The sequence below is a fragment of the Podarcis muralis genome, chromosome 6 (assembly GCF_964188315.1).
Source record: "Podarcis muralis chromosome 6, rPodMur119.hap1.1, whole genome shotgun sequence".
Taxonomy (NCBI): domain Eukaryota; kingdom Metazoa; phylum Chordata; class Lepidosauria; order Squamata; family Lacertidae; genus Podarcis; species Podarcis muralis.
Genome location: NC_135660.1, coordinates 6464382 through 6479723, shown reverse-complemented (window position 1 = coordinate 6479723; position 15342 = coordinate 6464382). Strand labels below are relative to the sequence as shown.

Sequence of the window (15342 nt, the reverse complement as noted above, 5' to 3'; positions counted from 1 at the left end):
GTCCAGGCACTTTCCCAGGGAAACCCTGGTTTTTTACCGCTGAGTGGGAGCAAACAGCTATCGGATGTTTTGTTTTTGTTTTTTGCTGTTTGCTCTGATTCAGCAGTAAAATGGATGTTTTCCCAGGAAAGTGCTTGGACCACTTTTGGACCGCTTTTGTCTGCCAGAACAAAACAAAACAAAACAAAACAAAACAAAACAAAACCCGCTCAGATCTGGACCTGGGAAAGTAAGAACTATGTCTAGAAAGCACAGAGCAAAAGAAAGTGTGGATATATACTTTGTAAAGGGAATATTTGTGTGAGTTAATACTTTATTATGCCTTTGGAGTGGTGCTGTATCTTTGTACTTCTTCTTCTTCTTCTTCTTCTTCTTCTTCTTCTTCTTCTTCTTCTTCTTATTATTATTATTATTATTATTATTAAATTTATTAGGTGATTTTTTTTTGCTATGGCAACTCAAAATGACTTACAAAACATCCATCCACCCATCAAAACCAAGGGGGTGGAATACATTAAAACACCCCACTGTCTCTAAAAGGAGTAGATGTGCGGCTGGTCTGACCCAGGTCCAAGGCTCTTTTTGCCTTCATTTCAATGACACTTTCTTACTTATTTGATTCATTTACTTCCACTTAATACCACTTTATACCAATAACAAACTTAGTTGGTCTCTAAGGTGCTACTGGAAGGATTTTGTTTGTTTGTTTGTTTGTTTCGACTACAGCGGAACAACATGGCTACCTACCTATAATTAATACCATAGTTTAAGTGATGTTCAGAAGGATACCAAAAGGATGCACCTTAAAATCTGATAAAATTAATTGTAAACCCCCCAAATCACTCAAAATGCCCACCGAAACAAGTCATATCTTTAAAAAGTCTTTCAGTTAAAGATAAAGAGGGAAGCAAAGGGTGCTCAGCTGCAGAGACAGGCTTTCCTAGCAGCCAATGAGAAGGAGCAGCTCAGAGGAAGATGGACACTGGAAGAGTGGAAGTGGAACGAGCAGCAACAGAGACCTGCTCCGGAGGAGGAGTGAGGCCAAGGTGGTTGTGAACAACTGGGTACGACCAAGGACATGGAAGGTATTACAGAGAGAAGAAGCTGTAGGAGAAGAGCAAATGTATTTCATTCTCACTGAACTTCTAGCTAATGCACATGTTGCTTCAAACCACATGAGGGCACTGGTAGTGCAACAATCTATCCAGCTGTTTGTCTAAGTCAGGCACCCCCAAACTTGGCCCTCCAGCTGTTTTGGGACTACAACTCCCATCATCCCTAGCTAAAAGGACCAGTGGTCAGGGATGGTGGGAATTGTAGTCCCAAAACATCTGGAGGGTCAAGTTTGGGGGTGCCTGGTCTAGTTAACTCTGCCCCTAAAAACTAAGCCATTTTGTTTTGCTATTCTCTAGACAATATATCTGATGCTTTCTTTCTCTCACCCCCACTCATCCTGTAAGTAATTCCTGCATGAATAAAGCCTCTGAATTACAAAAACTATAAGCGATTCCTTCAATCTAATTCACCCAAGCTGCAAGGTCTGCTGACAGAAGTTGTTTCCTATCACAGTTTCCCTTGCCCCCCGCCTTTGTCCCAAGGAACAGATTGGGTGTGCTGGCTGAAAAGATGCCAAAGTTCAATGTGCACACTCGGTTTTAGTTCAGTTTGCCAGGGTAGAAGGTGGAGAGCCTCGCCAACCAGGAGGCCTTGCAACTGGCAATGGATCTTGAAACTGGAAGAACAAGTTGTTGCAGGAGCATCTCAGGGTGGAACTTGCCCTTTTTGCAACACTGAGGTCAGCCCTATGGCACACTCGGAATTGAGCTTGATCAACTCTAGACTCACAATAAAGCAATTGTTTAAAGGTTTATGTATGAACTTGCTGTTATCTGTTGCTTTTACACTATGCTCTTGTGAAAGCTGGTGAACAGGGACTAGAGACTAAAGTCTTTCCCCTTTTTCTCCAGCTGCTCTCGCCTTGTAGCAGTTTTCTTGAAGGCGTACGCATGCAGCCTTTGCCTTGCTCAAACAAGCTCTTGCCTCCAGCAAGGCCCTAAGAATCAGGTGTTGCTTCAGGTTTTTTAACTCAGTCTTTTGGGTTGCTCAATTTCCCATTGTTTGCATGTCGTAGCTGCAATTGCTCTGTTAGTGGAGAAAGTGGCTGACATCATTATTAACAATCGTTAATCCTTGAAGCTCTGCATGCTGTTTAGATTCCTCCGTGCTTGCAAACCCAACATTTTCCCTGTGCAACACATATCAACTTAGGAGTGTGAGTTTCTTGGCAACTCTGCTCATGCCTACATCCAAATGGATCCAAGTTGCTTCTCAGCCTTTTCACAACACTGATTTATTCTTTTTTACAGATGGCTCTGCCCTTGGTAATGGCACAGGCCAACTCCGAATACGACATGCTTTCTGTTCTCCCTGGCTGAATTTGTTGCTCCCATGCTGTCAAGTGATCTATTGTTGTTGACATGGAAAAAAATAGATGCTTTTCACCTCTTCTGACGCCTATTGCAGACGACCTGGTCATTGTTGCTTTGCTAGAAACTATAGCCTGCTCTCCTTTATCTCTATCATTCACCAAATTTCCTGCAGTGATGCAGAAGCAGAGTGCCAGCAGAGTGCACCAGGCCCCAATACTTCAAAACCCTTCCCTGCTCCAGGCCACAGTAGGGAGTCAGCATTTCAGAGGGGGAATAGCGGGTGGGAAATTGCAGCAGCTGTTCCGCCCTCTCATGTTCTTTCCCTGTTCTCTCTCTTTCTGCTTTGTGTAACAGACTATATCAGTGGGGGTGGGGGGAAGAGAGGTCAGCGTGATCCCACCCTGAAGCATTGCTCAACTGGCCAATAAATAGCCGGCTGGCCTGGGTTTCTGGACAGGCTGTGCAGAGAGAGGCCAGCAGCAGACCCAGGAGAGCATTAGGCACAATGCGGACACAATTCTTCAGCGTCCTTGCCCTGACCCTGGGCTGCCTGTCCCAGGTACAGGCTGAAGTGGCTGTGCAGCCTGACTTCCAGCAGGATCAGGTAACCGCGCCTCCCCCCCCCCCCCGCCCCCAGCTCAGGGGCCAAAGAGCTGAGTTCAGTTGTCTGCATGGAGCTTGGCTTAAACCTAGCAAGCCCCATCCCTGGATCGTCTGCCCGGGACCCTTGCAGAATCTGAAATGAAATGACTTATTTCATTTCATTTATTGCATTTCCATCCTGCTTCCCCTCCAGGAGGTCAAGGTGGTGTGCATGGCCCACACACCTCCTCATTTAATCCAAACAACAACCCTGTGAGGGAGGTTAGTCTGAGAGAGGCAGTGGCTGGCGCAAGGCCACACTCTCAGGGAGCTTCACGACCGAGGGTGGGAACTGAATCCTGGTCTCCCAGGTCCTAGTCTGGTGCTCTAGCCATTATGTCACAGTGGCTGTCTTTCAGTTGACCCTGAACAGCTCAGATCTAAGATCTTGGAAAGGGACCTCCTTGGGAGAGAGACTTGGCTCAGAGGTCTGCCTGTCATTCAGTGTCTCCGCTGGCATGTTCCAGGCATTGAAAAACGTATGCTTCAACTCCAAGCCAAGTCATGTGGAGGACAAGAAGAGAGGATGACCGACGTGAGAATGTTCTCATTGTCTGGCTATTGCCTGTGCAAAAGGAATGAGAAGGAAACTCACTCGCTACCTCTTTACACAATGCCTGTGCCAACGATCTGCATGTACAGGAATTTTGGAAGCTGCCTTAGACCAAGTCAGACCCTTGATCTAGCAAACCCAGTATTGTCAACACTGGCTGGCAACAGCCAGGATTTCAAGTGGGGGCCTCTCCCAGCCCCACCTGGAGATGCTGCCAGTGAAACAGCTGCTCTACCCAGGGAGCTAGAGCTTTTCATATCTCAGAAGCTGGGAATAAATAGGGAAGGTGTTTTGAAATTCTGGAAATAATCTGTTTGTTTGTGCCCCACCACTCCCCCCCCTGAAATGTGTTCAGCAAGGGGCACAACAAAGAGACAAAGAGGGGGCTAATTCTGACTTAGCCTTGTTAATTGTGTGGCTTATGTGTTCCCAACTCCAAGAGAGAGTTTTCCACCAAAGTTTCTTAATTTACGGTGGTTGGAGGGGAAATCTGAAGAGGCTTCTTCTTTAGGCAAAGCTACTCCAAAGAGAGTTGTCAGTATGCCTCTCCTCTCCCTGCGTCTTTAATGCCCAGGCCAAAGAAGACCCCTGTGTTACTCTGAAGCTTGCACGGTTTTTAGCACAAGTGTGAGGGAGGAAGAGCCAAGGGCAGCGCAGTGGGCTGGCAAGCAATAAGGAAAGGTTTATAAATCAGGGAACTGGGGTCTCCCATCAGCCCACGAGGCATTGCGTCCCAACCCAACCCACCCATTTGGCCAGGCAGCAGATTCCAGAGCAAAACGTTTGTGCTAAAGCGGTCCCTGTGTTTGTAGTTCACAGGGAAATGGTACAGCATCGCCCTGGGCTCCAACGCCCGCTGGTTCAAGGACAAGAAGCAGGTGATGAAGATGTGTACCACGGTGGTCGTGACCACGGAGGACGGGGACCTGGATGTCACCTCCACTTACCCCAAGTAAGGAGGCACAGGTGGGCTGCCAAGCCTTGGCCTGGCGTGCCCCCCCCACCCGACAGATGGAATTAATATTGTGGGATGTTGCACAGGCCTCTGGTCACAATGGCATCAAAAATCAGGGATGAGCAAGATTAATGGAGGGGTGGGTCTTTTGTCAGCACAGAAGGCTAGGAGCAGAACCTCCATGTTCAGAAGAAGAAGGGTTTGGATTTGATATCCCGCTTTATCACTACCCAAAGGAGTCTCAAAGTAGCTAACATTCTCCTTTTCCTCCCCCAACAAACACTCTGTGAGGTGAGTGGGGCTGACAGACTTCAGAGAAGTGTGACTAGCCCAAGGTCACCCAGCAGCTGCATGTGGAGGAGCGGGGTAGCGAACCCGGTTCACCAGATTACAAGTCCACCGCTCTTAACCACTACACCACACTGGAGCACGGGAACACTGATGCCCAGATATGATGGGAGACTGCGGCTGCCTTGCTTGGAAGCGCTCCATGCTGAACTGATCCTGGAGTTCAGGATGCTGGGCAAGATGAGAAGAGCCAGGCTGGATCAGGCAAAAGATCCACCCAGCCCAGTTTCCTGCTTCCAAATATGGACAGACAGATGACCTGGAGAAGTCCCCAAGCAGGGCATGAGGCAATGACCCTTGCCTGTTGCATTCTCCCAGCAACTGACCTCTAAGGGTACACTGCTTTTTGACATGGAGGTTCCATAGTGCTTTCAACACTGATCACTGTTGGCAGCAATGGACCCTTCTTCTTGCATCCATAGAACCCTTTAAAAAGAAAAACCTTGTGACTGGGAGTTCCACAGGTTAATGATGCACCGCTTGAAGCTGCTATTATTGTTTTAGACAGCCCATAGAGATTCTGCAATAGACAGATGTTGGGCAGATGTGGACAGAAGCAGGCTGGCATCTCGCAGGGGGCTGATTTGCAGTTGATCCGTGGAGAGTTCTCACTCCCAATATTTCAACAATAGCAGGAAAATAAAATAAATCCTCTGCCACAGCTGGCCTTGCTCTGGCCTCTCATCTCTCAGCCTCTGTGTTCCCCACCTGTAAAATGAGGATATTCATGGGTTGCCTTTCACCAGGGCTGTGTGCAGCTCTGTGGGTCTGTGTTTGAATCCTTCATCTATAGGAACCCAGCTGTAAATTTACAGTAAAGGTAAAGGTAAAGGGACCCCTGACAGTTAGGTCCAGTTACGGACAACTCTGGGGTTGCGGTGCTCATCTCGCTTTACTGGCCGAGGGAGCTGGCGTACTGGCTGAGGGAGCTGGTCATGTGGCCAGCATGACTAAGCCGCTTCTGGCGAACCAGAGCAGTGCATGGAAATGTTTTTTACCTCCTTGCCGGAGGTAAGGTATTTACCTACTTGCACTTTGACGTGCTTTCAAATTGCTAGGTTGGCAGGAGCAACAGGAGCTCACCCTGTCGTGGGGATTCGAACCACCGTCCTTCTGATCGGCAAGCCCTAGGCTCTGTGGTTTGACCCACAGTGCCACCTGCATCCCTAGATTTACAGTATGTACTTGTTTATAAATGTGACCCAAGAGCATTGCATAAGCGAGACTCTGCCAACCTGGTGCCCTCCAGAGGATTTGAGCTGAACATTTGGAAGAATTTTCTGATAGTAAGAGCTGTTCGACAGTGGAACGGTCTCCCTTGGGAGGAGATGGACTTCCGTGGAGGCTTTTAAGCAGAAGTTGGATGGCCATCTGTCAGGGATGCTTTAGCTGAGATTCCTCAAGCTCAAAACCCTGAAGGTTGTTCCCGTACGCCAGGAGGCTTCCTGAGTTGGCTGCCTGTGCGTCTCCTTCTTTCATCACTGTCCTGCTCTCTCTCTGCTCTAGGCTCAACGAGTGCGAGACGAGGAAAAGCCTTTTTGTCCGGACTGAGCAGCCTGGCCGATTCCTATACACCAGCCCACGTAAGTGAGAGCCACGTCACCTCCCGTCTGGCTGGGCAGCAGCCAGGCAACCCTCAGTCTGGGATGGGTTGGGAAAGAGATTGGCACCTTTCTGACTTAATCCCTCCTGGTTGTTTCCAAGCAGGGCAAGGAAGAGCCATCCCTTGCCAGACGGAGAGGGAAACTGGTTCTAGCAGCTGGGGGTTGGGTGGGAGCCAAATCAAACCAACCTGCCAGTGGCTAGCACCATTTATATCATAGAATTGTAGAGTCGGAAGGGACCCCGAGATTCATCTTGTCCATCCCCCTGTAATCCAGGAATCATTTCTGTGGTGTGCAAAGCCAGTGTCTGGCAGTGATGGGGTGTGAGTGTGTGACTGTGTCTCCTTGCTGGCTCCATTTCAATTCTTCTCTTGCCTCCTTCGATGCTAGGCTCTGGAAACCACCATGACGTCCGTGTGGTGGAGACCAACTACGATGAGTACGCCTTGCTGTATGCCAAGGAGCAAAACATGAAGAAGTTGACAATGGTAACACTGTATGGTACGTCTGTTCCTCCCACTGCTCTGCCACCAGGGGGCAGCCTTCCTCCCTTCTGCTCCACCACCCCCGCCCTTCTGGCTTGTGCTGTTCCCCTTGGGGACAGAGGACTGGGGAGCCTGGTTTTTATTGCACCAGATAGATTGGGTGGCAGGAGAGCTGGAGAGTTGGAAGGGACCGTGAGGATCATCTAGTGCAGCCCCTGCAGGGCAGGAATCCTTTTGCCCAACATGGGACTCGAACCCACACCCTGAGATGAAGAGTCTCGTGCTCTACCAACTCTCCTTGCTCAACAGCGCTTTGTGTTTCTGGTGGCAGGTAGAAGCAAGGAGCTGAGTCCCGAACTGCGGGAGAAGTTCACCCAGCTGGCCTTGGCAGAGGGACTTGGTAATGAGGACATCCTCTTCTTGCCCAGCACTGGTAAGTGGGAGAACTGGGAGCGGGAGCCGGACAGGCCTCAGGTTTCTTCCTCTAGGGATTGCCATGTGGGGTTTATCATGGGTTCACCTGCCTCCTGCTTGCTTGGACAGAGGGCAGCAATTCATAAACAGTTTTCAGGCCCCTTCCCCTTGGTACCATAAAAACTCATCCCAGTGCCCCCATCCTATCCTAAGAAAAGGCATTATTTGGAATAGTGCTTTGTACAACACACTATTTTTCATTTTCATTTATCTATTAGATTTATATACCGGCATTCAGCACAAGACCTCTGGGTGGTTCACAAGATAAAAATACAAAGTAAAAGCATAAGTAAATAATTAAAATGCTAACAACGGAACAACAACCCCCCCCAAAAAAACACATTTAAACGTAAATAGAGCGTTAATCAGCCCAAGGCCTTGTTGAAAAGGAACTTTTTCACTTGGCACCTAAAGGTGTATAATGAAGGCTCCAGGTGAGCCTCCCTGGGGAGAATATTCCACAAATGGGGAGCCACTGCAGAAAAGGCCCCGTTCTCATGTTGCCACCTCTCGTGGAGGAGGTACACTAAGCAAGATAGTAGGGCCATGACATTTAGAGCAGTAGCCATTGATTGTGCATTGATTCAAAATCCACTTAAGACTATTTAGTTTAATTAATGCAATTGAAATGATGTTTGATCCAGTGATAGCACCTGTTTCAAAGCCTGAAGGTCATTTACACCTCCAGCACCCCCTGGTGCCCCCGAGAATCTTAGCACCCCACCTTAGGTAATCACTCACCAGAAGTTTGCACTGCCCACTTGAGCAGCCACTAGGCTAGGATGTAGGTAAAGTCTAGTCCATTGCAGCACTTAGTTTTGCCTCACCAATGGCACACAGCCCCAAAGAAGTTTTCTTGAGGGCAGTGTGGTTCCCCATCCTTGGTTTAAAGGGGTCCTGTCAGATGGCAATGGTGATTGCTCGTGAGTAACCAGTCAGGACTCCAACCTGTCTTTTACAGGTTTTATTTTGGTGCAAAACTATTTACAGTGCAGAACCACAAATTCATGTCTGCCTCAATTGCTAGCAGAATCCGGGAGTGGTCGTTTCCAGGTCCTCCCCCAACATAATAGCTTAGTCACCCCCAGCCTTTTCCTTCCTTCTTTGCGTTTTACACCACTGCGCAGGGTGGAAGACGGAAGAGGCGTCTTCCCTCCTGACCGGCTTGGCAAGGAGTGGTGCTGAGGCTCCCGGCAGCATCCTCTGGTCCCTTCCCTTCTTCCCCACTGGAGGTGTGGCTTTCCCCAACGCAGGAAGAGGAACTGCTTCGCAAGATTTTCGGTGGTTCCCTGTAACCCAGCTGCCCCTCAACTTCCCTTCCCCTGACAGGTCTAGTTCCTGCCTGGTCTGTCTGTATTTCGAATTCTGAAACCCAAAATATTCCTTCACTCTTAAGCTCCGGCTGCCAAAACATAGAATCTCAGCAGTTTGCTTTGTTTTCTTTCCCTTCCCATTGATTTAATACATTGATCACATGCCTTTTTAAGAATAAGATCTCCATGACGTGTACAAATATGGAACTCAGAAAAATCTCCCCCAAAATACGAAACGCCATTTGAACACAGCTTTTTAGAAACATCAGAAATGTGCAGCAGTCTTAGAGCTGGCACAAAATCAACGAATGACGGGGCTCCATGCCAACCTATGCTGCAACAAATCAAAGTGCACAACCAATTTTTTTGGAAAGCCCCAATTTAAATTGGACTCTTGAAAATGACAAAGAGGAGATGAATCAGATAAGAACATCTGAAAATACCAGTCAGGTGGAGCTTGCCTGGTTTCACAGGGAATTGAGTTCCGCAGATCCATGTGGGGACACACCACCTGCATCCTCACCAGGACTGGTTCCCAAAGCAGCTCACAGTTAAAAACCCATCACCATTGTCATGCTATAGCCCATGTATATCATAAAAAGCATATTATATCCTTTCTTTTCAGCTGATGTATGGTCAGGATCCGCAGCACACTGACAATTGATCTGCCTGCTGGTCCTGTTTCTAGATTTTTAGTGGGGGGTATATGAAGAAAGAGGAGGAGAAAAACTGAGTAGAGAGGAGAAACAGGCATAAACAAGTTTCCTGCTGAAATTAAAAATTAAGGATATCTGGCCTTATGTGTCATGCACCCCATATTCCCAGTGTGAGCAACAGAGGGGAGTTTGCATCTAGACATAGATTAATGGTTAATAAGCCACGTTTGGTCTCTTGCAGCCGGACACTCTGAATTGCATTGTGGGGCGGGGGGGGGGGGTTAGTGAGTAGGGAATGCAAGAGTGCGATGGGCTTGCCTAGTGGTACGTGTGTGGCCAAGGTTGGACCAGAAGACCTCTGGGTGCCCTTGTTCCAGAGCTGTGATTTGGTGGCTACACAGGACTGTCCCCTGGGTAGCAAAGCAATCCTTTGCTCACCAGCATGCAGCACACACACCCATGCCACCTTCAAATGCCTTTAGATCACTCCCTGATCCCTCTCCTTGCCTTCTCTCCGGACAGATCTTTGCATGACGGACGATGTGTAGGTGAGTTGCCTTTTACTCTGTGGCTCGTGGGAGAGGCAGGCGGTGGGCAGTGTTACATTTCTAGAAATCAAGAGGGTGGGGCTCATACGTGTCTGTCCTGAGGCCTTTCCTCATAAACCCTGACAGCGCATGTGTGTCAATTGCTGGGGAAGGAGTGCACAGGGCTCTGCAAAGCATGGTTTGTCAGACATAATACAGTGGTGCCTCGCAAGACGAAAAGAATCCGTTCCGCGAGTCTCTTCATCTTGCGGTTTTTTCCTCTTGCGAAGCAAGCCCATTAGCGGCTTAGCGGATTAGCGCTATTAGCGGCTTAGCGGTCTTAGCGGATCAGCTGATAAACGGCTTAGCGGCTTAGCGGATCAGCTGTTAAGCGGCTTAGCAGATCAGCTGATAAGCGGCTTAGCGATCAGCTGTTAAGCGGCTTAGTGGCTTAGCGGATGAGCTGATAAGCGGCTTAGCGGCTTGGGAAAAAGGGGGGGGGGAGGAAAAAAACCCTGCAGGAACTCGCAAGACATTTTCGTCTTGTGAAGCAAGCCCATAGGAAATTCGTTTTGCAAAGCACCTCCAAAATGGAAAACCCTTTCATCTAGCGGGTTTTCCGTCTTGCGAGGCATTCGTCTTGCGGGGCACCACTGTATGTGTGTTATGTGTCGGCTAGGCCACTGTCTTGAGCAACAAGTGCCGAGGGCTGCTTGCTTAAGAACATAAGAAAAGCCTGATGGATCAGACCAATGGCCCATCTAGTCCACCATGCTGTTCTCACAGTGGCCGGTCGGATGCATATTGTAGGAAACCCGCAAGTAGGATTTGAGCACAAGAGCCCTCTCCTCTTCTGGGTTTCCAGCCACTGCTATTCAGAAGCATGGCTGCCTCCGACCGTAGAGGCGGATCATAGCCATCATGTCTGGTAGCCAGCGATAGTTCTCTCCTCCATGCGTTTGTCCAATCCTCTTCTAAATCTCTCAACGTTGGTGGCCATCAGTGCCTCCATAGTTTAACTCTGTGCTTTCTTAGATGATAAAGAGAGGGAGGGAGGGAGGGAGGGAGGGAGAGAAGAGGCATGGAAGAGATTTCAAAGGAGCAAGAGAGGCCTTCATTGTTTGGGAGCATATGTGGGGCTGCAGGTTAGCTTCTGGAAGGCCCACAGAAGGTTGGCCTGATGATCAGGCATGGTAGTTCTTCAGGACGCAATGACTGCCCTGCTGCTGATTCAGGCCAAGGGCCCAGTCTCCTGTTTTCTCACGAGCTGGGCATGGATGTGATAGTTGCGCTCAGCTGCTTGTCCTCAGCAGGGGCTGCTCAGAAGGATACTGTTTCTGAACATGGATGCTCTCTTGATAGATCTGAATCTGAATTTGTCTTGTCTCCTTTTAAAGCTAATAGAGCCACATCTGGTGGCAGGGAGTTCCGTGGTCATGGTGTGTCAACAAATACAGTTGTGTGTAGTTTGCACCCAGAAGAGGGCTGAGCTTGCTTGGATACCATGAAGGGGAATTGAGACTTCTAAATCTGGTGGTTGGTGGTTGGGATTATATCCAGAATTCAGAAATATGTGGCATACACACAGCTTTTCCTTTTCAAGCTCCTAGGTTGAAAATCCAGGTTTTGCTTCGAGCAAGGAAGCCCCATTTTCTGACCCGTCTGCCAATCCTTGACTTCTCCAGCACTGACGTAGCACCTGTTCCCTCTTCAGCCATGAGCACCTTTCACCTCTAACCCACCCCTGTAAAAGCTGATCCTTGATTTAAAAATAAAAAATGTCACACAAAATGGTAGTGTTGATGTTTTGGTTTTGTCATTGGAGGAATCTCCAGGAACACACTCCCTTAATCCTCAGCCCACAGGTACATTAATTATTATTTGTTACTACTATTATAATGTCATAATATGGTAATATTTCTTCCTACAAAAAGTATCAGTTCCTGCCATCAGGAAATGCTGCATTTCTTCCCAGGGTTGCCTTTATTGATACCCCCCCCCCGGTTTTTTAAATTATTATTATTATTATTATTATTATTATTATTATTATTATTACTCAAAGGTGCTTGAAGTGTCTATCAAATGCATTAGGAAGGCTGTCTTAATCCTTCAACCTGTTTATCCATGTAGCCCACTGCTGCCTACACTGGCTGGCAGCAGCATTCTAGGGTTGTCTCAAGCAAAAAGAGCTTGGCACTCCCCCAGGTCTCTGGTCCTTTTAGCAGGGGGAGTGTCAAGCTCTTCTGCGTGCATAGCTAGAGGGTATTGGTGACTGTCTGGCATAGATGCTAGAATAATAGAATTGTAGAGTTGGAAGTTTGACCAAACTGCGGGAGGCAGTGGAAGACAGAAGTGCCTGGCGTGCTCTGGTCCAGGGGGTCACGAAGAGTCGGACACGACTAAACGACTAAACAACAACAAGAGTTGGAAGGGACACCAAGGGTCATCTAGTTCAACCCCCAGCAATGCAGAAATCTCAGCTAAAGAGTTGTTTGAAGTGGAACTGTCTCAGCTGGGAGGTTATGGACTCTCCTTCCTTGGAGGTTTTTAAGCAGAGGTTGGGGTTGGGTGGCCATCAGTCATGGATGCTTTAGTTGTGATCCCTGCATTGCAGGGCATTGTACCAGATGACTCTTGGGGTCGTTCCAACACTACAATTCTTTGGTTCTATTATCAGTATGGGGGGTGGGGTGTTGAATGGGGGTGGCCGAATCAGGAGAGAAAAGGAAGTGTGGAAAAAGTACGTGTAGGGGAGAGTTGAGAAAATTGACAAGGAGGGTGGAGGAAAAAAAGGAGTAAGAGTAAGAATGGGGATGCAAAGCCAGTGTGCTGTAGTGGTTAAGAATGTTAGACTCGTAATCTGGTGAACCAGGTTTGCTTCCCCGCTCCTCCACATGCAGCTGCTGGGTGACCTTGGGCCAGTCACACTTCTCTGAAGTCTCTCAGCCCCACTCACCTCACAGAGTGTTTGTTGGGGGGGGGGAGGAAGGGGAAGGAGATTGTTAGCCGCTTTGAGACTCCTTCCGGTAGTGATAAAGCGGGGTATCAAATCCAAACTCTTCTTCTTCTTCAAAGTAAGTTGCAAAAAGGAGGGTGTAGGAGGCTTGGGGATAGGGTTGAAGATGAAAGCAGGGGCCTGAAAGGGCCTGAAAAACAGGAGATGGAATGAAGCTGAAAATGGGTGCAATGCAGAGCTGCAGAAAGAAGAGATCAGCAGCTCCGGAAATGAGACCTTCCTTCCAACTCACAGGCAAACTGGCCCCAAGTTGTTAAGGGCTTTATATTCTAACAGTAGCACCTTGAACCTAGCCTAGTAGCAGATTGACAACCAGTGCAGATTCCTGAGCACTGGTGTTCTATGCTGAGAAGGCCTCACTCCTATTAGCAATTGTGCTGCAGCACTGTTCACTAACTTCTGCTGCCGGTTCAAGCGCATTGCAGTAATGCAGCCTTGAAGTTACCAGTGCATGAACTGCCGTGGCCAACTTTTCCCAGTACGAACTTTTTCCTGGCTATATTCAATCATTTCAGTGGGTCTAAATGTGTAAATGCCACCCACGGTCTCCCATTATTTCAATGTTGTTGCTCCCACCCCTTCCAAATAGGATGCTCCGCTCCTTTCCTGAGCAAAGTTCCCATGCCTTTCAGTTGATTAAAGCATAGTGGTGACAACCCTAAGGTTGCAGGTTCGATCCCTGAATGGGACAGCTGCATATTCCTGCATTGCAGGGGGTTGGACTAATTCTGGGGTCAGCAAACTTTTTCAGCAGGGGGCTGGTCCACTGTCCCTCAGACCTTGTGGGGGGCCGGATTATTTATTATTATTATTATTTTGTATTTTAATATTCTGTTAGAAGCCACCCAGAGTAGCTGGGGAAACCCAGCCAGATTGGTGGGGTAGTTAGATAGATAATTTATTACAGTCAAAGACCAGCTCACATAACATAACACGATAAAACAGCGTTCATAAAGATAAAATATGCAATCAGAGCAGATTGCAGCAATAGCTCATGAGTTAAAATTGATATATATACTTATACACGTACAACGGAGATTTCGGCTACCATAAAAATTGACCCTGAGGCGACTTCAGCATTTCCCTAGTGAGCTATTATATTCTAGAGGATGATCTGTGTCTACAAATCTGGGCGCAGAATCTGGCTACCAGCCAGGTCGTCTTGTTATCTTTGCCTAAGAGGAGAGAATTAAGTTTAGACTTGTCTGAACGATTGGCGGGCCTCTTCAGCAAACGATCAATGGTGTCTCTACGAATCTCAACATAAAAACGACATCTAAAAAATATTTTTTCAGGGCTTCCTATTTCCCCTAATGGGGTGGGTGGGGTATAAATAATAAATTATTATTATTAAATTATTATAAAAATGAACAAATTCCTATGCCCCACACATAACCCAGAGATGCATTTTAAATAAAAGGACACATTCTACTTATGCAAAAACACGCTGATTCCCGGACTATCAGCAGGCCAGATTTAGAAGGCGATTGGGCCGCATCCGGCCCCCGGGCCTTTGTTTGCGTACCCATGGACTAGGTGGTCCTCAGGGTCCCTTTACAATTCTATGAATCTATGAATCAACCTCTACCACTTTTCTTGCTCTGGGCACACATAAACTGGGAGGCAGTTGAGGTCCTTCAGGTTTTGCTGTTTGTTTTAAGAAGCCAGTAATTTGAAGGGGGCGTATTGTGTACATTTTCTCTTAAGGCAGCTTGGCTCAGCTGGAAGGCCTTTGCACAAGGGGATTTAGGAAAGCTTCAGGAGGATTTAGATAAAGGCAGGATTAGTTTGCAGGCCACTTCCTCTCTCTCTTGATTGCGGCTGGCTGGGAGTGTCTGCCCACTGGCAAGAAAGCAATGGCTCTTGGCACAGGTTTCAAGCCAGCTCCATCTGTCAACCAAATGACACATCTAGAAGACACCACATTGGTTTCCCCTGGACTAAAGCATAAACAGCTAAGGCTGGGTCTGATTCCCACCCCCAGTATAGGGCAGTAAATATGGAGGAAGGCACTTGTGGGCATTGAGGTCACCAGCATATCCCTGGATAAAGCTAGACCCCTTTGTGAGTCTGTTGCTCTAGGGCCGGGGAGTGCATTCCTGTCTAAAATAGGTTCCTGTCTAAAATAGGTTCCACCTAGATCACTATTATTATCAACCAAAAACTATCACCAACTAGTTTGGATCGATCTTTAGTTTGTTCATCACAAGTTTAGTGAACCACAAGCTTAACATGAGTCAACAGTGTGATGCAGCAGCAAATAATGCTATTCTAGGCTGTGTCAACAGAAGTATATAGTGTCCCGATCAAGGGAAGTCATAGTACCACTCTATTCTGCCT

At 47.8% G+C, this 15342-nt stretch overlaps 1 protein-coding gene across 2 annotated transcripts; it reads left to right on the top strand.

The window, feature by feature from the left end:
* The first annotated feature begins 2846 nt into the window (after positions 1-2846).
* Positions 2847-11777, top strand: LOC114598080 (lipocalin-like). Of its 2 annotated transcripts, none has more exons than XM_028731742.2 (7): positions 2847-3033; positions 4437-4576; positions 6434-6510; positions 6922-7032; positions 7348-7449; positions 9982-10007; positions 11597-11777. In XM_028731742.2, exons 1-6 carry the CDS (start codon positions 2935-2937, stop codon positions 10005-10007), a joined length of 555 nt encoding a protein of 184 aa, XP_028587575.1. In that variant the 5' UTR covers positions 2847-2934; the 3' UTR covers positions 11597-11777. The 2 variants fall into 2 exon arrangements, with proteins under 2 accessions (XP_028587575.1, XP_028587574.1); XM_028731741.2 differs by having other exon boundaries at positions 2854-3033; positions 11590-11777.
* The last annotated feature ends 3565 nt before the right edge of the window (positions 11778-15342 follow it).

What these genes read in the sequence shown, in the direction of transcription:
- LOC114598080 (XM_028731742.2), top strand. Translation starts at nt 2,935, where the DNA reads ATGCGGACACAATTCTTCAGCGTCCTTGCCCTGACCCTGGGCTGCCTG. An exon ending in GTCACCTCCACTTACCCCAA is followed by an intron (nt 4,577 to 6,433) that starts GTAAGGAGGCAC and finishes TCTCTGCTCTAG; the next exon opens with GCTCAACGAGTGCGAGACGA. An exon ending in GACAATGGTAACACTGTATG is followed by an intron (nt 7,033 to 7,347) that starts GTACGTCTGTTC and finishes TTCTGGTGGCAG; the next exon opens with GTAGAAGCAAGGAGCTGAGT.